The sequence below is a fragment of the Dipodomys merriami genome, unplaced genomic scaffold, assembly GCF_024711535.1.
Source record: "Dipodomys merriami isolate MVZ:Mamm:240054 unplaced genomic scaffold, mDipMer1.0.p SCAF_496, whole genome shotgun sequence".
Classification (NCBI taxonomy): Eukaryota; Metazoa; Chordata; class Mammalia; order Rodentia; family Heteromyidae; genus Dipodomys; species Dipodomys merriami.
The window spans coordinates 199,919-224,922 of record NW_027206064.1 but is presented as its reverse complement, the minus strand read 5'-3'; the positions used below and the strand labels follow the sequence as shown (position 1 = coordinate 224,922).

General features: G+C 43.9%; 1 protein-coding gene across 2 annotated transcripts in view; it reads left to right on the top strand.

Moving 5' to 3' along the window:
• LOC138809371 (mothers against decapentaplegic homolog 5) overlaps nt 1–25,004 on the top strand; it is a 38,496-nt gene that overhangs the window by 7,499 nt on the left and 5,993 nt on the right. For both annotated transcript variants that reach the window (XM_069995881.1, XM_069995882.1), the window contains exons 2-6: nt 9,947–10,517; nt 18,385–18,636; nt 19,618–19,737; nt 21,482–21,703; nt 23,922–24,178. In XM_069995881.1, coding sequence (XP_069851982.1) covers nt 10,115–10,517; nt 18,385–18,636; nt 19,618–19,737; nt 21,482–21,703; nt 23,922–24,178 — 1,254 coding nt within the window. In that variant the 5' untranslated portion in view covers nt 9,947–10,114. The remainder of the gene's footprint in view (nt 1–9,946; nt 10,518–18,384; nt 18,637–19,617; nt 19,738–21,481; nt 21,704–23,921; nt 24,179–25,004) is intronic.

The following is a 25,004-nucleotide window of genomic DNA, read 5'->3' as shown; positions in this document are numbered from 1 at the left end:
ACATGTTCGCAGCATGCTAAGGATATTCTTACTGTGTGCGTGCAACCATACTTCCCATTTACCCTCTCTGCCCACCTAATTAGCCTATTATTTGGTCCTGTTTTATTACCATTCCTGTCTTCTCTAAGTAAGTCTTAGAACATAACTTTCTGTTGAGCTAGAACTCTGCACTACACTACACTACAGAACTCCTTCAAGTATTCGGAGTCCTTAGCTCTGTCTTCAGTATTACGTATTGCTCTTACTTAGTCTGTGCTATCTTTCTTGGTTTCAGAATCCAGCTGGCTGAGTGTCTCTTCCTGACCGCCTTTTGGCTTAGTAATTCTTGCTTTATCCAGTCCTTTCTTACAAAGTGAACTGAGGGTTGTAGATATATTGCTGTTTGGTATTGGTATCTGGTAGATACTCTCAGAGTTTGTGCTGGTATGACAGCACTCATCCGAGCCTCATCAGTAAGGCTTTTAATTCCATGCAGTGTGTTTGTGTTGGGAGGTGGGACAGAGCATAAGAGTTTATCTGAACTAGATATTCTTGTTACTTGCTCAGCCATATTCACAAGAATATAATATTTTCATTTTTCCTTTCCCACTTTAAAATTATAATGGTATAATTCCTTTTCCTCCCAAGTGGTTCTGAGTTTGCAAGTGTTAAATCACTCCCCTCTAATTGTGCTGCACTACCGATGGGAACTGACTTACCTGACTGTCCTGTGTTTTTTTCCTAATGAGTTTAGATTTGGGAAATTGTGTGGGTTTTAAGCTGTAGAGTGTCTTTCTTAGGCCCTGTGCTTTTTGTTGTATTAAGTTCTTGGTTAGTCCATTATGAAACCAGTGTAATAAGACTTGGCTGTAAAGAAAAGGGGTCAGTTTGACACTGGTCTAAAAAATTGGTTTAATAGGGCTTCAGAGCAAACAAAACAAAACAAAAAACCCCACCAGAACTTGTAATGGATTCTGGATTATGCAGTTGAAAGGAAATTCTAACATCTATAAATGACTTTCACAATAGCTTTTTTTGGAGATGTATTACAAAAGAAAATAACTTGAGGACTTAAGTTCTTTGAAGCCTACTGTCTTTGGGTTTTCTTAATAGCTAAATATATCACCTCTTAAGCATAACAAATACAGCGCGCCCAGTGGAGCTTATGCTAGGTGATCTGGTGTGCTGCCGCCCGGGTGCAGATAGAATCCCTTGAAGCCTTTTTTTAGGGGTTTGTTTGCTTTGGTTTAGGGCATAGTCTGTGAAAGTCAAGGCTTCTTGCAAATTATACCTCTTAAGCTTTTTAAAAGATTTTGTTGATACCCACAAGACACTATATTGGAAATGAACTTTACAACATCGGGGGAGGGGGAGGAGTGAGAGGAGGGAGGGAAGGGATAGTGGGAGAGCAACAAGGGAGGGGGAACGATGCTCCACAAGAAATGTGCTCATTACTCAGGTAATGCGAACCCCTTGTTCGGCATCTTTACAATAAAAAAAAAAAAAAGACTTTGCATGCTGGACCTGGGCCTTGAACTTGTTCTCTTGTTCATGACCAGGGCTGTACAGTTTGGGTCTGGCCTTTAGCCCTGCATTTTGATTCGTAAAACTTCAGGTGTCAGCCTCCTAAGTAGCTAGCGTTAAGGGGGTGAGCCACTGGTGCCTGGCTTGAATGGTCCTCTTTTTGATAAAAGGCTATGGACTTACTAGGTGATAGCCAAGTGTCTCTAAAACCAAAAGCCGGGAGTTGGCAAAGCTGTGAGGAATGCAAAAACAAAGAAGAGTCAAGGAAGAACAAAAGAAGAGGACAGCAGGGAAGCCGGAAGCAGCAGGGAGCATCCGAAAGGATCTGAGCAGGGGTGAAAAGAAACAGCTGCTCTATCTTTCCATCTTTCCCCTCACAAGTGCGTTCAGATCCGGACGCCCTATCCCTAAGAGTCAGTGACTTTGGAGTTACCCTTGGTCTGGGTGGCAGTTTGATATAATTGTCATTGTACACACATACATCTGTACTGTTACTGTCATCTGAGTCTCTTTATGTTCACTAAAACTACTCATGCTGAGTATTTACCACTCAAAATCTTGCAGATTTATAGTTTCTCATATGCTCTGAGAAATAATTAAGAAAGCATCAGTATCGGAAGGTTCAGTTTGGGTGTCAGTGGCCTGAAAGCCCTGAGTTACATTGGAACATTCTGGAGACCTCTATGGTCTTTTTGGAAGGACACTATGGTGAAAAATTAATAGGATAAAAAAGCATTAGATGGTAATTAAATTTGTAGTATATTCTTCGTTCAAGGTTCATTAAGTGATGTGGTTCTTTTTTGTTGGTGGTGGTGGTAGTCGTGGGGCTTGAACTCTGGGCCTGGGCTCTGTCCCTCAACTCTTCAGCTCAAGGCGAGCGTTCTACCACTTGAGCCACAGTGCCACTTCTGGTTTTCTGGTCATTTATTGGAGAGAAGAGTCTCACTGGCTTTCCTGCCCTGGCTGGCTTTGAACTGTGATCCTTAGATCTCAGCCACCTGAGTAGCTAGGATGACAGGCGTGAGCCACTGACGCCTGGCTTAGTGACATGGTTCTTAAAGCAGATAGTTGGTTCGTGGATTTGTTGAAGTACTGCAGCTGTATATTTAAAGTCTGCTAAAATTTCATGATTAATACAACAATTGTACCTGTAGTTCTCCTTTACTGAGCAGGAACGATGCACTGAAGTAAGTGTTCTCATTTAAATCTCAAACTTAACATAGGAAGAGTGAACATTTTAGGTTACAGAGTGTTGAATTCACATTAGACTTTAAATCTTGTGTTTTTGTTGTTGTTGTTGGTGGTGGTGGTGGTGAGCTGTGTGTGTGTGTGTGTGTGTGTGTGTGTGTGTGTGTGTGTGTGTGTGTGTGTGTGTGTGTGTGTGTGGTAATACATCAGCGTTTCTTTGTAGGTTCACTTTATCGGGTTTTAAATGTATAGCGTTTTCTAGTTCTGAAGAACTGAACTTCCGGTGCCTTTCATCCTAGTAGATAAACCCTGAGCCTCACAGGCTTACTTCACCCTTCCCTGAATTCCTTTTAGTGTGATTTACATGTCTGAGGTATTTCCAGTTTACTCTGTATTGTATAGATAGGCTTGGAATTTATAACTTTAGAGTGAGGTCTGAATTTGATATATGTTTCAACCCTTCAGAATATACTTCACGTGTTTTTCCCTTTGTAGGTACTCAGTAAATACATACTATATAAATAAGGCTATAAAAGTGATTACTTTTAGCCGTGTGTGTGTGTGTGTGTGTGTGTATGTGTATAAAAGTGATTACTTTTAGCCGTGTGTGTGTGTATAAAAGTGATTACTTTTAGCCGTGTGTGTGTGTGTGTGTGTGTGTGTGTGTGTGTGTGTGTGTGTGTGTTCCCGTGTTCCCGTGTTCCCGTGTTCCCGTGTTCCCGTGTTCCCGTGTTCCCGTGTTCCCTACTGACTTTGGGAGCTGTTTTTTGGTTTTGTTCCATTCTGGGTTTCTTCTGGAGATAAAGGTGTGAGACAGTCTTTTGTTGTTGGTAACACAGTGCTCTAATAAACTCACTCTTTGAACCTTCCCTAACCGAAGGTTAGGTAATCACTTGGTGGAGTGGGTGGGGAGGTAGGGGAGGGTTCACTGATTGGAGAGCTGGACCTGTGCTCGCTCCGGGGAGGGGTGTGGAGGCCAAAGCTCCGGTTGATCCTAATGGCTGGTAGTATAATGAGGTCTTTGGTGGTTTTGTCAGCTTGCGGTAGCCACACACTTGGGGCCTTCCAGGAAAGTGGACACGAATACATCTGTCTGCTGGAATGGTAGCCGCACACTCTTATCTCCAAGGGGACGGGAAGCCCTGCTCTTGGAACCTTTGTAGACTCAGGCCTATATGTGTTCATGTATATCCTTTAACATAGTCTTTATGATGAAATCTTAAGTTTTGTGAATCCCTCTAGCAAATTAGTTAAACCCTGGAAACACAGGAACAAAAAGACCAGTGGATTTGCAGTTGGCAGGAGGAGGGAAGCCTGGAGGGGGGTGGGTGGGAGGGGGAGAGCAGGGGGGTGGGCGTCTTGTGGGCCTGAGCCTTCAGCCTGTGAGAGCCGGCTCTCTCCAGGGAGAGGCAGAAGGGAGTTGGAAGTCATGTAGGTGGTATCCACTGTAGATCTCACCCGTGGTGTGACACCACACTTTGTTCTTTACTGTTGAAGAATACAATTATATGTCTGTCGTAGTATGGTAGCTGTATATTTTTAAGAGAGGGTATTTAAGGGAAAGAACATTTCTTGGTAGGAAACTTGGGATAGGAGTGTGAGTTCAGGAGTTGGACTACTGAGGCTCGCTAATTCCTAGCTCACTTGCTTCTGCCTGTCTGCCTGCCTGCCTGCCTGCCTGCCTGTCTTTTCTATCTCCTTCCCCATCTCCTTCCCACTAAATGTGAGGTCCCTCCTAATTCAAGACACTTGCTAGGCTTGAAAAAGAGAAACTAAATTTTTAGGAAAATGCTAGATTATAATTGTAAACATGCATTACTTGTTCTAATGAACAAAGAATGAGGGAATCCTGTATGAATGGGAAGACAATTTTTTTTTTTTGTCAGTCGTGGACCTTGTACTTTGGGCTTGGGCGCTTTCTCTGCGCTCTTCAGCTCAAGGCCAGCACTCTATTGCTTGAGCCACAGCACCACTTCTGGTTTTCTAGTGCCTTTTTTAAAATTGGAGATAAGAGTCTCACGGACTTGGCAGCTGGCTTTGAACTGTGATCCTCAGATCTCAGCCCCCTGAGTAGCTAGGATGACAGGCGTGAGCCACCAGTGCCTGGCTAGACTTAATTTTTTTATGAAATAATTTGATAGTGTGACATGCTTCCGTTTGACACAGCGTTTGTATCTAAGGTTTTCCCCCTCCCTAACCTCTGCAAAAAACATAAAAAGGATTTCTGTTAAGCCTTGGTTTTGACTACCATAAAAAATAGCTTGCTCTGGAGGAGTGGTAAGCATGCTGGGCCGCAGCCCTGACCGGGGCTGGTGTAAATTCAGAGGCCCATCCACCTCCCTGTGATGCTCCTCTCAGCAAGAAACTGGAACCTTGTCCCTGGGAGCAGCTTCAGAAGGAAGTCAGCACAGGCACCCCATTCTCCACAGGTGTCTCCGAGTTCATTGGAATAGCTGCCGCTGCACCTTCTGTAGCTGTGTGATGACAAGAATGCCCCTGCATGTCTGTGCTGCTCCACACAGGCCCTGGGGCAAGCCTGCGGGCGGTCAGGCCTGCCCTGCCCTGGCCTGTCACCCTCAGAGAAGCCGCAGAACCACACCATTCAGCCGTTTGTTGACTGACTGGCTCATCTACACCTGTGGCCTCTACCTTGTTGCTCAGCTGATTGATCGCACTGAGGCTGTGTATGGTGCTGCCTGTGTTGGCATGTGGGGAAAAAGAACAGTGTGCTTGCTGCTTACTAAGAAAGAAGTAGATTGAACTGGCTCAGTTTTCCTCCCCGTGGAGTCCATTTTCCCATTTAATAGCTACTTTGATATCTTTTGTGAAACGTTTCCATCCAGATACTATCTGTTTACGGTGAATTATTATGTTTTTTTGAGGTGGGGTCTCACTGTGTAGCCTGTGTAGTTAAAGGTAGCTGTGTTAAGATCAGGAACAAAGGCCATGTCTTTCCATTTCCTTAGGAATGGGACAATATCATTCTTCCAGATGGAGGAGTAGAATTCCACGCTGTGTATGTACCACATTTTCTTGATCCATTCGTCCACTGAGGGGCATCTGGTTGATTCTATGTCTTGGCTATGTAAACAGGGCTGCAATGAACATGATTATGCTGGTAGCTTTAGTGTGGCCTGGTTTGTGGTCTATTGCCCACGAGTGGAATTACTGGGTCATTAGAAAGAGCTGGAAGAAATTATATTAAGTTTAGTAATCCAGACCCAAAGAAACATAGGTTGTATAGTTTCCTATAAATCTACAAGTAAACAACTGGATGATAAAGGACAAAAAATACACTGGGACATGATAAATGGTAAGGTCTCTAGGTTGTATAGTTTCCTATAAATCTACAAGTAAACAACTGGATGATAAAGGACAAAAAATACACTGGGACATGATAAATGGTAAGGTCTCTAGGCACACAGGGAGACCAAAGGAGGATATTTGTAGGAGAGGATCACAAAGGCTCAATACTGTGCATATAATCATATAAAATAGTATTTATTGAAGTGAACTCCAAGAAATGGAAACGAGATTTTTTTTCACCCTTTGTTGTTTTCTGTGCCTTTTGTCTTGTTTTTAAAGGAGGGTAAGGATAAGCACAGAAATGGAGGGACAAAGGGTGAACAGATGCAGCAGTGATACGATACACTATGTTGAAAATGGAAGTACACGACTTGTGGGTGGGGACAGGAGGGAGAAACTGGGAGAGAGCGAGGGAAGGGGGGACACTGTTCAGAAAGAAATGGACTGATTACCTGACGGATGTAACCGTCACCCCTGAGTACATCATCTTTACAGTTACACACACACACACTGTAACGCCTGCATACATCACCTTTACAGTTACACACATGTACTGATTACCTGACAGATGTAACCATCACCCCTGCGTACATCACCTTTACAGTTACAACACACACACTCTAAAAGAAAAGGCCAGGAAGTAGAATTAATCTTAGAGTACTTGAGAAACAGAAAAAGGCCAAGTGTAGTTAAATACAGTTAGCTAGAAAAATTATGAGCTTAGATGAAGAAGCCAGGCAAGTAGATCCTATGAAGTAATGTAAAGACTCGGGATTTGAGTGCAAAAAAATGTAAAGACTGGATTTTTGAGAAGCTACTAAATAGGTGATTTTTAAGCAGGAATAATATAATGTGACTTTTTAAAAAAAAGTTGGATTAGTTAAATGTGCAAGGTCTTTGTTGTATATTAATACGGAGAAATCTTGAAGATACAGTAATACGTTTTTTCTTATTTTTTTCCTTGTCAGTATCTAGCTATTCTGTAGAAAGGATAGATGGGCAGGTAGTTTCTGTGGAAGGATAGTAAAAGAATACAAAGGGATTACCTCTGAGGGCATTCTACCCTCATCTGTATTGTATAAAACAGTGGATTTCATTATAATTACGTTTACCTCCACCCATTTTTTTCTCTTTCATCCTATGGGTCCCCATTTTCTGTTCTTCCCTCTCTCTGCTTGCATGTCCCCCCCCCCCCCATTAAATCTAGATTCTGTGTATGAGACAAGATAATTGTCCTTGTGAGCCTGGTTTCTTTTTCTTAACAATCCCTAGTTCTACCCATTTTCTTGAACACTACATAATGTCATCTCTATTTTATTTTGCTTTTTGGCAGTATGGTGGTTAGAACTCGGGCTTTGTGCTTGCTAAGCAGGTGCTCTAGTGGTGAAGCCCTTTTAGCCCCGGCCCTTTTGGCTTTGAGATAGGGTCTCACTTTTTCCACTCAGGCAGGTTTGAATGTGATCCTCCCATTTGTGCTCCCTGCACAGCTGGGCTGACACCGTGCCGTCACCATGCCTAGTTGATAGCCTAAGCTTTTCATCTTAGTGTCCTGTGTACCTGGGGTGACAGGTATGTATGACAGCCCCAGCTGCTGGGGAGAGGGGGCTTGAGAACTTCATTTGTCCAGGCTAGTCTAGAAAACCATCCTCATTCATTCCCCCAATTAGCTAAGATTGACAGGCATGAGTCCCTGGCACCCAGATTAATTTCATTTTCCTTTTATGGTTCCATTATATATACATACTGCATTTTCTCTATTCACCTGTTGATGGACCACCTGGGCTGATTCTCTAACTTGGCTGATAAACCTGGGTGTTCAGGTGTGTTCAGTGTATCTGCCTTTGACTCCTTTGGGGTGTGTATATGCCCAGGAGTGGATCATAAGGTAGTTCTGTTTCTGAATTTGGAGAGCCTCCACACACACCTCCTGTAGCATCTGCACACACGCGCGTGCCACCAGTGTGCAAGGTTCTCTCTCCACCGCCGTTCTCACCACCATCTGTTGCTTTTGTGCTTGGTGTTGGCCGGCGTGACGGAGAGGAGATGGGAGCCCAGAATGATGGTCGTTTTCATTTCCTGATGACTGAAGACGTCGGATATTTCTAAAATGTTTTTATTGGCCATTTGTGCTTCTTGGTTTGAAAATTGTCCAGTTTATGATTTCATTTATTGACAATGCCGTTTGTTCATTTGGTGTTTAGTTTCTTTGAGTTCATTACTCATTCTGGGTATGAATCCCCTGTTGGATGATGCTAGCGCAGATTTGCTCCCCTTCTTGAGGCTGTCTCTCTGCTCTGGTAATTTGTTTGCTTTGCTGAGCATGTATTTTTACTCCTATCATTTGCCTTTGAAATTTCCCTTCTCATCTGAAACAAGGTCGATTTTTTTTCTACCTCCTTGATGTAGCTTCAGCTGACGTCAGCCTACAGTTCCTTTAGTACAAAACACCTTATACCCTTTGACCTGTTGGTTCTCTTGTTGTGTTTCTAGTTTAACATAGTTTTGCTTGCTTGGCAAAAGTCGTGCTATGTAGGGATTGGGTAAACCAGAGTGGTCTCCATCCAAATGGAAGGGGAGTATATTCCCCCTTTCCTGCGTCTTTCCTCCATCGTCCCCGCATAGAGACCAGAGAGCCACAGTCACCGGTCAGCATCCAGAGCAGTCTGTGGCCTGCACTGCCCGCTGTAGGATCTCAGGCGTATGCCGAGTGCGTAGAGCTGTGAGCGTTGGAGAAGAAGCCTCTTTGGTGTATCACTTTTGAAAGCCCCGCCATGGCTGTGTGCAGTCTGTGGCCTAGAATAAGTTAATAATGTCTTGAGTAACTATTTCTACCCAGGTTCTACCAGAGCGTATTTATTCTCTCCTGGAAACCTGTCCCCCCAACCTACAATAGTCATGGTTTAGAATTTGCCAGAATTTGTCAGAGACAAAATGTCTTGGTAAAATAATTCATCTTTTGTTCTGGACACTGCCTTTCTAGACACTGTTCCTGCGGTCTAGGTGCTTGGTGTGTGTAGTTGGCTGGGGAGGAAACTGCAGGGATTGCGCCATCTCTGGGCAATGGAGGCCAAGACATGCATATTCCCTCGTGGTTGCCCCGAGCGCCGTGCTGTAGAATGGCCATCTGTCTGTCTGTCTGGAGTGTCTTCATGAAGCACTCTGTGGAAATGCACAGAATCCAATAGACAGGATAAAATACAAGCTAACCTTTTGGAGATTGAATTTTATACTAATTCTTTTAAAATCTATTCAGCATTTTTTTAACAAATTTAAGATTTTTTTCTGTCATATGTCAGTTTTAATATAATTGCAATAATGTGACTTGAATAGTGTCATGACTTGCTCTAACCATGTAAGTCTATGAAACTTTTTTTTTTTTTTTTTTGTCAGTCGTGGGGCTTGAACTCTGGGCCTGGGCGCTGTCTCTCAGCTCTTCAGCTCAAGGTGAGCGCTGTACCGCTCAAGCCACAGAGCCACTTCCGGTTTTCTAGTGGTTTATTGGAAATAAGAGTCTCATGGACTTTCCTGCCTGTGTTGGCTTTGAACCGTGATCCTCAGATCTCAGCCTCCTGAGTAGCTAGGGTGACAGCCGTGAGCTACCGGCGCCCAGCTATGAAACGTTTTTAAAAGAATAATGACTTTAGGAAAAAGCTATGATCCTGTGAGGAAGATATACTATGTTCAGAACTGATGTAGCATGCTACATGAATCTCAACGAAAGAAAGTATTTCAGAATCAAATTCTAGAAGACTGGTTTTGGTTACCATTTGGCGTTGCCAGTGAATTCTTTTGTGTTAAGAAGGAAGTGAGGGGTCATGGAACTTGTAGAGAACATTTTTTTTTTTTTTTTACTTTGAACTGATTTTTCTGCTCTTATCCATGAATAGTATAGTTTCAGTTGCATTGATTTAAATGTATGTGAATGTAATTGGCTTAATTTCTCTTTCAGGACTTGAACCCATGAGAGAAGCCTATGGCCCTTGTGAAGATAAATGTCAGCTTCCCTCTTTAATTGGAACTTTCTCTTAGGACGGCGTATGCAACGCTCAGCCCGTGATTTGTCCTTTTAGTGGCTGCTGACTTTGATTACAGGCAGGTCTCTGAAGATTCATATCAAATGACGTCAATGGCCAGCTTGTTTTCTTTTACTAGTCCAGCAGTGAAGCGGTTGTTGGGCTGGAAGCAAGGCGATGAGGAGGAGAAATGGGCAGAAAAGGCAGTCGACGCTTTGGTGAAGAAGCTGAAGAAGAAAAAGGGCGCCATGGAGGAGCTGGAGAAAGCCTTGAGCAGCCCGGGACAGCCGAGCAAGTGTGTCACTATCCCTCGGTCTCTGGACGGACGCCTGCAAGTGTCTCACAGAAAAGGCTTACCCCACGTCATATACTGCCGGGTGTGGCGCTGGCCCGATCTGCAGAGCCACCACGAGCTGAAGCCCTTGGATACTTGTGAATTTCCTTTTGGGTCTAAGCAGAAAGAAGTTTGTATCAACCCGTACCACTATAAGAGAGTGGAGAGTCCAGGTGGGTGCCGCTCTACTGAGAAGAACTTTAAACAGCAACAAAAACTAAACAAGTCTCTGCCTGATGTGCAAGTATGTAGGTTTAGATTTGTTTCTAAGCTTATATGAGCCTTGTATTTCTATCTTGGAAGGAATACCGAATTTGCATTTGGCCTTAAAAAAAATATCTATGTGGTAAACATTCCAAGTGGCTTTCCCTAATTCGTTATTTCCTGTAAGCACTCGTTTATATACTCTACCCTTGGTGTGGATCACCTGTTCCTTGTTTCTACAGCTTAAGCTCTGTACGTACAATAGATTCTGTTTTTGTGTGTTCAGGAACCTTTTTCTTGGGTTGGAGACATGGCTCAGGTGTAGAGTGCCAGCTGATGAGCGGAAGCAAGCATCACATAGCGAGCTTGAGTCCTGGTCTAGGGGAATAAGAAGAGAAAAGAACTCTTAACAGTGCCAGCCTTCTTCCCAGCATTAATTCCCCCTTTTCTGTTTTCCACCAGCACACAGGCATTTCTCGATACTGCTCATCCTAAAATAAAAATTCGAAAAGAATTCCTTTTCTGACTCATTCACCAACTCCTCTCCCCAGTCCATTGTACTGTTTCTTCAGGTCCTTTTGTAGGATAGTCTTATTTTTATTACCTCTACATCTCTTTTTTACATTCTTTGTTGGTATCTTTCCAGTTCGTACTTCTTTCCTCCCAGTTACCCTGTCAGAATCACTAATGACTGGCTTCTTCGGAATCAGGTGTTGTTTCTCAGTGTTCCTCTACGTGACCTCTTAGCAGTGCTGTGCCTTGGATTTCTCACAGCTCCTTCTCTGGCTGACTTACTCTACACTCTCTTCTACCTCAGAGTCTGGTTTGGCTCAGTCTCTTGGGCCTTTCTTAAGTGCCGCCGTGCATTCTGGAGCTGCCTCACTTGTCTGAAAATCATCCACACATTGATGGTCAGATGTTGAACTCCAGAGTTAGTTTTTCTCATGAGTTTTAAACTTGTATACCAAGTTACTTACTCCACATCTCTATATGAGTGTAAACATTGGATGTAATATGTCTGAATAGAACTTCCTGAATTGTCATCCCAACAAGTCTGTTTTTCCTCCTTTTTCATTTTCCTCTGTAAGATATATGGCACCAGTATTCATGTAGTTACTATTGCCATAAACTTAGAGGTCATCTTTTATTCTTAATCTGCATTTGCGCTTTGAAAATACCGCTTGCTATACCTTTAAAATATACCTCACTACTTAACACCTCTCACCCTAAGTGGTCTCATTATTGTGTTTTCTACACCTAGTGATCTTCAAAATAATGTACATCAGATCATACCATTCCCTACTAAGAATGCTTTACAGACCTTCTGCCCCACGGATGACAGGTTTCTCTAAGGCCCGATATGACTTGTCCTCTAAGAATTTCTCTGTTCCTTGCTCTTGCCATGCTTCTGCGTCCAGGCTCACGTTGCTGTTTCCTCTAAGATGACTCTCCACCTAGCATCTTCCTTTCTCCCTCCATTCAGTCTTTGATGGGATAGCCCATCGTTTGACTGTTGTCCGATATGAGCAAGGCCTTCCTGAGTCTCAGTCATTACTGTATCCTCAGGGTCTAGAATGTATTGTTCCTCGGCTTAAGAGCCGAGGTGGTGCTCAGGAAGCATTTTTTTTGTTCTTGCTAAGCAGATGTCGTAGTTAATTTATGACTGTGGTAACAGAACATCACAGATGAGACAAATTATAAGCAACAAAATTTATTCCACACCTGGTTTGGAGGCTGGACCATCCAAGATGGAGGGAATGCATCTGGTAAGAGTGGTTAAGTGCAGCGTCACGCGGCAGAATGGCAGGTGGGCGAGAGTGAGAAGACTGCAAGAGGGGACCAAGCTTACTTAACGAACTCATTCCCACTGAGTAACCCAGCCCTGCAGTGGTGAATCGCCCAGTGACCTCTCACTACGCCCTGCCGCCCAGCACTGTTCTATCACATGAACCATAGCAGCTGAGAGGCGCGCTGATTTTTCACCTATCTACTGCTGTCCAACCAGTTACATTATTCTTCAGTGAGGATAAACTTATATATATATATATATATATATATATATATATAGAGAGAGAGAGAGAGAGAGAGAGAGAGAGAGAGAGAGAGAGAGAGAGAGAGAGATAGGGGTGGGGGACGACTGGGATTTGAACTGAGGGCTTTGGCTTGTCCAGGCAGAGACTTTACCTTCTCTATTGCCTCACAGTTTCTTTGTTTTTTGTTTTTTGTTTTTTGTTTTTTGTCAGTCATGGGGCTTGAACTCTGGGCCTGGGCGCTGTCCCTCAGCTCCACCACTTGAGCCACTTCCGGTTTTTCTGGTAGTTAATTGGAGATCAGAGTCTCATGGACTTTCCTGCCCGGGCTGGCTTTGATCTGCATTCCTCACATCTCAGCCTCCTGAGTAGCTAGGATGACAGGCCTGAGCCACCAGCACCCGACCACCTCACAGTTTTTGTGGGTCAGTTGTCCTGCCACAATTTAGTTGGGTCTTTTGCAGTCCTCAAACTGGGGTGTTGGTGAGGGCCCAGGTCTTATCAGAAACTGAGATGCGGAGGAGCTACTGCCCCGTGATTATTACAGAATTCTGCACCTTCCAGGTCACTGAATTCTCTCTGGTGTCAGCTGAAGACTGCCTTTGGTTGTTTCTACTCGTCCTTCTCTGTAGGTAGTTCTCATGCAGGTTTGTTCATGCAGTACCATCCCTTCCCCAGCATTGCATTTTCCCTCTCTGCAGACTGTTTCTAACAGCACACAAACCTGTCACGGCACTGCAGCTTCCTCAAAGCCAGTAAGGAAGGAGGAAGTGTTCGCAATTTGGCATCCTGTGCTTACGGAATGCTGTCATACATCCTGTCACAAATCCTCATATTCAGGGGGACGTAATCCCCAGAGATGGGAATTGTGGCAGCAGTCTGTCTTCCACCCTGGAGATAAGACAAATGTGGTAAAAATAGGAAGCTAACAGTGGGCGTGGAGACTAGCAAAAGCGCAGAGCAGCGGTGGTGCTATCGGGGAAGTTCAGCTTATGAATTTTAGTGCTGCCGGTTGATATTTGAAGTGCTTCTTGAGCTTTTGTTGAGTCCCTGGAACACTGTTCTGCCTGAATGAGTTGATGAAGACAGGAGGATGGCAAGATTGAGTAGTGGAGAAATGTCTGAAAAATTCACAAGCTAGGTGTTTGTTCCGAGTAAGTCCATTCATTCATTATTTGACAACTGAGGGCATCTCTAAAGTAATGTTGATAGGCCTCGTGTTTGACACAACGCTTGAAATACCGGAAGTATAAGTGGCATGTACTAAATGAACAGGGACATAGCTTTAAAAAAGCACTGCTCAAGGAAGTGAGTGTCACAGAGTAGACGACTGAGCCATGAGTGTGTGTGTGTGTGTGTGTGTGTGTGTGTGTGTGTGTGTGTGTGTGTGTGTTTGTACATAGACGTGTGTATATGTAATAAGCCCTGAGTATTAGTTTAATAAATTTTAATGTGACTTTATTGTGGGAAATGAGAATTCTGTATGTTACCCCATTGCCAGTAGAAGTATCTCACTTCTCATTTTTCTCATCATTGATCACGCTGTAGAAAGGACAGCACATAACTGATACTTCTAAAGTGATTTCAGGTCTCATACTTTGCCAGTTCAACTGCAGGAAGGAGAGTATAGAACCCTCATTTTCGGACACAAGTCCACTCATCTTGGAGCAGGGGATAGCTTGACCCAGCTAAATAAACTTGCATTCATTCTCCCTTGACCAAGAAATGGTGACACTACTGGGTCACCTCCTGGTTCTGTGGTAATTAGGTAGCGGTGGTGCTGATGTGGTGACGGCACGGAGTGCTTGTGGAGTACTAGAGAGAGTTACTTTCCTAATCCTGTGATGGTAGCCCTTCATAGGGCTGGAAATACATAACATTTTACAACCCTGATACGTATGTGTAAATTTATAAATAAAAAGAGTTAAAGGAAGTGTCTTTTCTACAAGCATACAATTAATATCTCATGGGGTGAGAAAATAGTGCAGAAAGATAAAGAAAAAGGTAGAAAATGATTAGGAAGTGATTTTGCACACCAGAAATACAGAGGGCAAGCTTAGTGAGTTGGTCCAATCGGCAAAATTGCCTGTGGTTGATGGTTCTGGAGCCAGACTTCTTCAGTTGCATCCTGGTTTTACTATATGCTATAAAGTGAGAATATGCTACCTACCTCACAGGGTTGGAAGAGGATTGGATGAGTCAGTACACACACAGAACACACACACACACACACACATACCACACACACACACACACACACACACACACAGAAAATACACACACACACACACACACACACACCCCAAAAATCCTTAGATTAAAAGATGATGTGGCCCAGAGTCAGTTTCAAATTAAATATCAGTTCTGCTAGAGTAATAACATTCTGGAAATAGAACATATGGGAAAATGACACAGAGAAGATTTTGAAGAAATACTTGTAGAACAGTTCCTAGGACTAAAGATTGAAAGGTGCAATGACCAAGTAATCAGAACAAGGGATTGAAGAAGACCGGCGCTCGTGGATGAAAGGGTGATTCCGAAAGCGTCCAGAGAGGAAGTACAGGACACAAAGGAAAGTCTGGGAGTAAGGAATCTTGGATTTCTCAGTGCACTTCTGGGTTGTACAGGAAAATGGAGCCCCACCATCAGTATTCAGAGAGAAGGGTACGAATTCCGCCTGCATACAAACACCGTCCTGCCATTTCTTAGAAAGCAAGTAGGGGACAAGGCCAAAGAAGTAGATCTAACTAGAGAGAAGGGAAGAGAGATTCGAGGGCTTCAGCTTTGTAGGAATCATCCAGTCAAAAAGAGGGAAGATCCAGGGGAAGCACAAATCCATTCATTCATTATTTGACGACTTAGGGCATCTCTAAAGTAGTGTTGATAGGCCTAGTGTTTGACACAACTCCTGAAATATCAGAAATATAAGTGGTATGTACTAAATGAATGAACAGGGACATAGCTTTAAAAAAGCACTGCTCAAGGAAGTGAGTGTCACAGAGTAGATGCCTGAACAGTGAGTGTGTGTGTGTGTGTGTGTGTGTGTGTGTGTACATAGACTTGTGTATATGTAATAAGCTCTGGGTATTAATTTAATAAATTTTAATGTGACTTTATTGTGGAAAATGAGATAAAATATTTAAAAAGCTGCTTCATTTCCCCAAAGAGCAAGTGTACAAATAACATCTTGCTGAACGAGTAATAGCAATGCAAATGTATTATTTAGCAATGTGCAAAGTAAATCTGAAAGGAAATGGCTACAAATTTAAATTTGCTTGAGAATTTCTCTCTTGCCTGTCTCTTAGCCCTCATTATTTTGAGTGAAAATAAAATAATTTCTTAAAATGTACACAGGTAATGTTTTTAATATACAAGCAGCCAGTAGGCTAACTGTATTTTTTTTTTGGGGGGGGGGTCTGGTCATGGGGTTTGAGCCACAGCACCACTTCCGGCTTTTTTCTTTTTTCTTATGTGGTACTGAGGAATCGAACCCAGGGCCTCAGGCATGCAAGGCAAGTGCTCTACCAGTGAGCCACCTTCCCAGGCCTAACTGTATTTTTTTTTAAAGGAGAAGAAATCTTTAGTTTACTTCATTCAGTGTTTCCTGATTACTAGCTAGCTAAACAAATCCTCTCCAGTGCCTTCCTCTCCAGTGGTGTCCTTCCACCTTTCCATAAGAGGAAAAGCAGTGGCTAAAGCACAGAACAAAACGTGTAGTTGGTGTTAGCCATATACCTCCGTAAGATGAAGGGAACAGTACAGGACGAACTGAACGGTCTCTGATTTTGTTGGTTCAGATGACACCAGAATCAAAGCGGGATTTTTTTCTTTTCTCTGAAATGTAATTAATTGCTTTGACAAATACAGAGAAGTTGTAAGGAATATAATTGGTAAATTAAGCGTTTGAAAATTCTGGAGATCTGAATGTCGCTTGGGTCTGTAGGCGAAAGTGAATATTTGATTATGGTTAAAATTGATCTTTTGCAGTGTTCTTGTTTAGATATGCAGACATTGTACGTATTTTCATTTTGATCATATTCAGAAGATTGATTTTGAATGGGAAATAATTACTGTTTTCAGTGGGGCAGACCTAACTAAAAAATTCTTACTAAGAATGCTGGATGCGTTCAAGGTTGGAAATGTGGCATTATCAGAGCAGCCACACAACCAGTCCCGACGCCCCTCTCTAGTTCACTGCCTAGGCCAGCTGCCAGATCTTTTTTGTCTCCTTCTTCTGCTCCCCACCCCTACACTGTCATGGGAAGCGCTGGTTCTTTAAGGTGATGCAGCCACATGTCAGTGATTCTGTGTGATTCCCTGTTAGTAGGAATACTTAACATATTGGGGGGTGAAGGGGTAACTGGGCTTTGAACTCACACTTGTTAGGCAGGCACACTGGCCACGGGAGCCACATTCCCAGCCTCAGTGCTTGCTCCTTAATTCCCAAACATATGAAATTCTCTGTGATCCTCTTCCCTGGGGCCTCCAGCGTAGCTGGAGTGACAAGTGTGCATAGTTACGCCCACCTTATTTTGTGGGGAGAGGAAGGGATCGGACTCAAGGGCTCAGGCTTTCAAGGCGGGTTTTTCTTACCACTTGAGCCACACATCCAGGCCCTTTTATACCCTGGTTATTTTTGAGGTAGGGCCTTGCTTTTATGTCAGGGCATGCCTGGGCTGTACTTGCTGTGTTGCTGGGGATGACCGGTGCGGCTAGGATGGATTCCACTGCGCCCAGCCAGTGCCTGAGATAGAGTCTCGCACAGTTTTATGCCATGGCTGCCTTCCACCTGTGATCCCTGGTTCTTTTCCTCCTGAGTAGCTATGATTCTACGTTTTAAGCTAATGTGCCTAGTACATGGCCTGTTTTTTAGATGGGATCTCATCGATCTTTTCACTCTACCTGATCTTGGGCCATGATTCTTCTGATGTCTTCTGGAATTACAAGTGTGAGCCTTCACATCTGATTCTTGGTGATTTTTTTTTCCCCCTCATATGGCTTTATGAGCCATCGAACAGGAATAGGATCTTCTCTGGCTTTTCTGTCTTTCAGAGTTCCATATATAGGCTAAATGCTTATAAAATTTTGTTTAGTTATGTAAATACAGATTCAAGTGTGTACAAAACAACCCTTCCTAAAAGTAACCTATTTTATAGGTTAGGTAGTCTTACATAAATCCTTTGTATGAACTTTTTTTTTTCTTTGGTAGTACGGGGGTTTGAACTTGGGTTGTTGCCCTTTATGAAGCCAGTACTGTACCACTCAAGCCTCTTTTGCTTTGGTTGTTTTTCTGTTTTTGGTTAGTTGTGGGACTTGAACTCTGGGCCTGGGTACTGTCCTTGCGCTCTTCAGCTCAAGGCGAGCACTCTACCACTTGAGCCACAGCGCCACTTCCAGTTTCCTGAGTGGTTTATTGGAGATAAGAGTCTCAGCCTGCCCAGGCTGGCTTTGAACTGTGATCCTCAGATCTCAGCCTCCTGAGTAGCTAGGATTATAGGCGTGAGCCACTGGTGCCTGGTGCTTTGGTTGTTTTTTTTTTGAGATTGGGTCTTGCTTTTGCCCTGGCTGGCAGTGTTGATGTTTCCTGACATACCCTATCACACCCAGCTTTTTCTGTTAAGATGGGGTCTTGTGAACTTTTTGCCTGGGCTGGTCTTGAATCATAATCCTCCTGATCTTGGCCTCTTGAGTAGCTAGGATTACAAAGGTGAGCCACCATGCCTGGCCGTACCAGTCTCTTATTGGTGGGTGGGATGTGTACTGTGGTCACTCCTGACGGATGACTTCTGCTTTCTTTTTCTTTCAGTCTTACCTCCAGTGCTAGTGCCTCGTCATAATGAATTCAATCCACAACACAGCCTTCTGGTTCAGTTTAGGAATCTGAGCCACAATGAACCGCACATGCCACAGAATGCCACGTTTCCAGATTCTTTCCACCAGCCCAACAACACTCCTTTTCCCTTATCTCCGAATAGCCCCTACCCTCCCTCCCCTGCTGGCAGCACGTATCCCAGCTCCCCTGCGAGTTCTGGGCCCGGAAGTCCATTTCAACTCCCAGGTAAGACTTTAACCAGTAAGAAAAGGTAAATTAAAAGGAACCTCTGGGAGTCAGCGGTTATTCTTGTATCCTCCTGGGTGAGCCATTGTACAACAGGAGGTAATTATGTGCAACTATGTATCCTTTCCATAATTGTTTGATTTCCAGAAGAGTTCAGACCTGTTTTGCCAAGTAACATATGTTTACAATCTGGAGGTAGTAGGGAAATTAAATACCAACTGCTTAATTTGCTCATGGAAATTGCCCAAACATAAATGTTCGTCCTGCTTTAAATTCAGTGCTGGTCATAGCACCGTCTCAAAATATAGCCTGGAACTCTGCTGTGAAAGACATTTTATATTTGGTTTTCTAGTTACTGAGGCAGGAAGAAGTCTAGAGGTGCTTTTGCAAAAATTTGCAAAGAGTGTTGGAGCTCAAAAGATTTCATGTTTAGCTCAGTTTCCTGAGCTAATTACCTAGCTGTTTAATGGAACCTGGCCGCCATTTTGAGTCAGTGTGAAAGAATTAACACAGTTAACGTTAGTGTGATGGCAGATTCTGAAGGGACATTGTTTTATCTTTGGTTTAAAATGATTCTATAGTATGGGGTGATCTTGATGATTTAAAAGGCCTGTATAATTTGTAGGTACACAAAGATAATCTGTTTTACAGTAGCTACAGTTTCTCTGAACACAAAGGCAGAATTCTTGACCTTGAATCCGATATTAGTGCGCTTTAGTACTGATCCTATTACACTATGTAGTAGGAGGTATCTGGGCAAAATAAATACGCTTGTAAGTTTCAGGAGCTGTCTGTATGCTGTCTGTTTTGCCCTAGGACTGTGTCCAATGTGTGTGTGTGTGTCCAATGTTCATCAACAAGCCCTGCTGGTGATACTTGAGTTACTGTTTTTTTTTTATAATGCTATTAGAGTAATCACTTTGAACAGTTGAAGACGGGGCTCTTTGGAGACTTGAACTTGTGTCATTTTCTTCCTTTCAGCTGATACGCCGCCTCCTGCCTACATGCCGCCCGATGAGCAGCTGAGTCAGGACAGCTCGCAGCCTATGGACACAAGCAGCAACATGATCCCTCAGATCATGCCTAGCATATCCAGCCGAGGTACTGGTTTTGACTCCACTTGCATTTCTTCCACCTTCTTGCCTGCTTTACTTTTTTGTAGTGCCTAGGGATTGGATCCCAAGCTTCCCACGGGCTCTCCTACTCAGCTCCACCTCCAGCCTTGGCCACTTTAAAAAGATGTCTTTAATGAAGTATTCACCTGTACTGCAATAGCTTCTCAGAACTTCAGCAGCCCCGTCCCCATCCGTGGATTTTTTCAGTCTGTTTCTGGATGTAGGGATTGGATTGCTGGCTCTTAAACACTTCAGAACTGTGAGAAAGAAAATTTGTTGTTTCAGCAACCTGTACCAACTTAGAAATTGGTACCTAAAAATGGGATGCTGCTCTTACATAGCTTGGAAACTAAGTAATGAGTAGAGCCTGAAGGAAGTTTGAGGTTTATACTAGAAAAAGGCAGAATTGCTGTGATTCTGTTGAGGGCCCAGAAGTAAGAGGAGACTGGTAAAGAAAGCTTCTGTGAAATACTACGTAATTGTGAATGGAAATAAGGATGGATATTAAGGATTATGTATTTTTTATTTTGAGGTTTCAGAGTTCAATGAGTAGCATGTTCTAGGAAAACAACAAAAAGAAAGCAAAACAAACAAACAAACAAAAACTTGGCTGAGTGTGAGCTAGAACTCTGGGGCCATGGAATTGGCTGTTGCGCCCAGCAGGTTCTTACGTGGTATTGATGGTGCAGCCCGCTGCCTCTTGACTGCTCCTGGAACAATAAGGAGAGAAATGAGTGGAAGAAGGAACCATTCAAGCAAAACAGAATCAGAACTTAAAGATTGGGAAGGTTCACCTCACTGTGAAAGCTGCGTGGTGTCCAAGGATGGAGTGTCGGGGGTTTGCTCGCCTGCCACGTGCAAGTGAGAGTAGCGTGGGCGTGACCATGAGCCGGCTCGGCACTCCAGCGGGGGCATGGCCGATTTCACCGGAAAGGACAGGGCAGGGGCGAGGCTGCTAGACGTCCTCGATTCCATAAGACCGGACAGTGAGCCTATCTGGTGTGAAGGGATTCGAGCTCATTGGGGTGCATGTCCGGGTTTCAGCAGGCCGGATACTGCCGTGGAGGTGGGGGTGCCGGGAGCCTGGAGTTTGCAGCTCCCCGCTGTGCGTCACTTACAGAGTTTCGCAAGTTGTGACCGTAGAAGAATTGCCCTTGGGATTTTTGTCTTCAGCTCACCTGTTGCTGGGTGGATAGTTCTAGATTTCAAACTTGATAGCTTTCACTGGAATGAGTTAAGACTTTAGGGGGTGGAATGTACATATGTTTGTGTGTGCTAAGGACTTGAATATTGGGAGGCCAAAGTGAAATGCCAATGGACCACATTGCGCCTCCTGAACTTCATGCCGAAGCCCTCACCCCAGTGTGACAGTGGGTGGTGATCTGGTGTTGAAAGGCCGGCAGTTTTGGCTGAGCGCATGAGAGTGAACTCGCTAGCCCTGAGATCTGCTGAACTTCATGTTGACATCACCACCTCTAGAATTTTGAGAAATAATTTAAAAATTTAAGCCACTCAATGTCAAACCCCGAGCAGGCTAGGACAGTCGCCTTGAATTTCTATGACTGTCTTAAGTTGTCATAATTTAAGCTTGTTTCTAAGACAGTCAGTAGAAATACCTATATCCTGTTTCACATAGTGTTTTTGGTTTGGCTAAAGGGTAAGTACACAATGAACCCAGAGTTCCTGATAAATCATTGATTAAACTTGTTTTCTCTTTGGTCTCTTCACAGATGTCCAGCCTGTTGCCTATGAAGAACCCAAACATTGGTGTTCAATTGTTTACTATGAATTAAACAACCGCGTTGGGGAAGCTTTTCACGCATCTTCTACCAGTGTGTTGGTAGATGGATTCACTGACCCTTCCAATAACAAAAGCAGATTCTGCTTGGGATTGTTGTCAAATGTCAATCGTAATTCGACCATTGAAAACACGAGGCGCCATATTGGGAAAGGTAATGGTGTGGTTTCTCTACGTCCAGTTGAATTAGTCATGAGTTGCGTTTTACCAGGCATTGTGGAAGGTGCTGGAAATATACAAAGGATCTGAAGGCCTGGCCTCCGCTGATTTTTGAGTGTTGTCCCTGCTACAATTGAAGCTGGCAGCAGTCAGGAGCTAGAATAGTGCCTGGCTCATAAGACGCACAACGGATACCTCTGGGACGTGTGGGTGCTGGCGAAGCATTGGGAGTTTGTCATTGCAGTGTTTGTGAAGTGTTTGGGGTTGGGGTGACTTGTCAGAATTACCCTAGGTGGAGGGGGAGGATGGGACGAAGGAAATCCAGTGAGAATGACAGAGATCTTGGGCTTCACCACCATCCTCTTGTCTTTTAAATTCAGGTCACAAAGTTCGGTGGTAATTCTTCCTGCAGGAAACAACCCCTTTTGTACTGCAGTTCATGCCAAATCTCGTGTGTCAGAGGAAACCTTGCCCACGTAGAATATATTGCTTCTTTCGTCAGAAGTTTTAGGTTTCCCCTTGCTGCCTTTTGCGTGACTTGACAGCCTTATTTCCCAATTTGCCATCCTAGGGTCCTTTTGATCTGGCCCATTTTCATTTAGAAGCGAGGCGGTTTTTCTATGTCAGACAGACTAGCCTGGTAGAACTAAGTCTGCGACTTCAGTGGGCACAGAGGTCTGTGTACTGGAATGCTGTTGACAAGCACTGCTTGCTGTAGTGGCAGGTCGTTCATGAATAGATAGGAAAGGAATTAAGCATAACCATTTCAGAATTATATGCACCACTCAGAATATAGGTACAGTGGCAGATTTATATTTTGAAGTTTTGTAAACTCTGGCGAGATTCAAGGTGACCGAACAAGTTTCTAGTTAATAGACTGTGATGCCATTTATGTTTAAAAAAATAAAGCAAAACACCCATCTCCATGCAAAACTACAAAAAAGATATTCTGTAGGAATATATATGTACAATGAAATTTCAGTGAAAGGATTTAAAAGGGGCTATGCACCAAATCGTCCGGGATTTCTACCGTCAAGGTGGGAAGATTTGAAATGATTGTGGAATGCTATTTTCTTGTGGGGAAAATACTAGGTGACTTCCCCTTCACACACGCAGTCTGACTTTTACTGTAGGAACTGCTTTCACATGTTTCTGAACATTGTATTATCTTTAGGTAGTGATGCAAAGGCGTTGTTATTAACAAAGCAGTGCGGGCGGGGATAGCGTGCATCCTGATCAGTGTCGCCCCTGGCAACATGCTCACAGCTTTGACATATTTATATCCATGTGACTTTTAAAGAAAGATAAGCCTGCATTTTAAAAGCTTTTTTCTGTGGCCTGAAACTACATTTGTACCATTGGTTTTTGTCTGAAATTCTGCTGCCCTCTTTGTTAGTGAGAAGTCCGTAAAACAGCAGTTTGTGCCCTGTGCTGGTGGTTCACACCTATCATCCTTGCTACGCAGGAGGCTGAGACCTGGAGGACCACGGTTGGAGGCCAGCTCTGCAGAAGAGTTCTTGAGATTCCATTTCCAAACCATAACAGCAAAATGCTGGACTGAAAACATAACTCAATTGTAGAGTGCCAGCCCTGAGCAAAAAAAAGCTAAGTGAGAGCCCGAGGACATGAGTAAAAGCCTGCTACTGCAAAAGGCAAACCAAAACCAGAATGCCAAAACCAGATAGGGTGTAGTACCGAGCATAGCTTTCAAAGGACTCAGCAAAAGGCAATCGGTGGGGTTTTTTTTGGTCAGTGGTGGGGCTTGGAACTCTGGGCCTGGCACTGTCCTGGAGTTCTTCAGCTCAAGGCGAGCGCTCTACCAGTTGAGCCACAGTGCCACTTTTGGTTTTCTGGGGGCTCATTAGAGTCTCATGGACTTTCCTGCCTGGGCTGGCTTTGAACCGTGATCCTCAGATCTCAGCCTCCGGAGGAGCTAAGATTACAGGTGTGAGCCTCCTGATTCCCGCCCCACCTCTTTGATTAAGCTAAGTGCTTAGGTATAGGAAAGGCACCTGAGAGTGAGTGACAAACCTAATAAACCGCCACCTTGAGGCTCCCTCCTGGCTGGTTGAGGATGGGCTCAGACTTGGGCCGGCACTGCCTTCTTCCTGATGGTTTTTAGTGGAAGGACATGTCACAGGACCTTCCATCTGGCTGTGGGAGGGCGGTGTCCTTGGCTGGGCTGGCCGACTGAGCTGGCTCTTCTCTTCCAGGCGTCCATCTGTACTATGTTGGCGGGGAGGTGTACGCGGAGTGTCTGAGCGACAGCAGCATCTTCGTGCAGAGTCGGAACTGCAACTTCCACCACGGCTTCCACCCCACCACCGTCTGTAAGATCCCCAGCAGCTGCAGCCTCAAGATCTTCAACAACCAGGAGTTCGCTCAGCTCCTGGCTCAATCCGTCAACCATGGCTTCGAGGCCGTGTACGAGCTCACCAAAATGTGCACCATCCGCATGAGTTTTGTCAAGGTGAGTGGGCCGTGGCCCAAGACGGCATCTCCGTCTCTGTAACTTTGTACGTCTATGGTTGTAATTAAAAACTTTTGAGTGCAAGATGATCATGACTTTTGGCCTGATTTAATAGTTTTTTTCAAGTGAAATTCTTGAATTGATCATTTAAGTCATGTAATAGATCTGTTCATTTTGTCATCCATAAATTACATGATTGATTGAGGTTTCTCTATTGGATAAGGGTTAAGTTTACATAGCATTTTACTTAGAAGACATCTAATATTATAATTGCTTTTTGAGCCCCTTCGCTTCCACAGTTTTGGTTATTAGAATTACTTAGAATACTAAAATTACTTTGTACTACAATTACTTGTATCTACGCTCTGTTGTGGAGAATTTTCAAAGGCCATCTCTACATTTTGCTTTTTTTTTTTTTTTCTTTTTTGTCAGCCGTGAGGCTTGAACTCTGGGCCTGGGCGCTGTCCCTCAGCTCTTCAGCTCAAGGCTAGCACTCTACCACTGGAGCCACAGAGCCACTTCCGGTTTTCTGAGTGGCTCATTGGAGATAAGAGTCTCACGGCCTTTCCCACCCAGGCTGGCTTTGAACCATGATCCTCAGATCTCAACCTCCTGAGTAGCTAGGACGACAGGCGTGAGCCACCAGTGCCCAGCTTTATAATTGGCTTTTTTTTGGCCTGATTTTATTGAAAATGTCTAAGACTATGGCTCATGAACAACACTTGCAAATTATTCCATGACTGCGGCTCTTACTGTTCAGCCCAAAGACAGCAGCGGTTGCACGCCATCCTTCTCAGGTGCGGTCCCTGTCCAGTGGGGTCTGTTG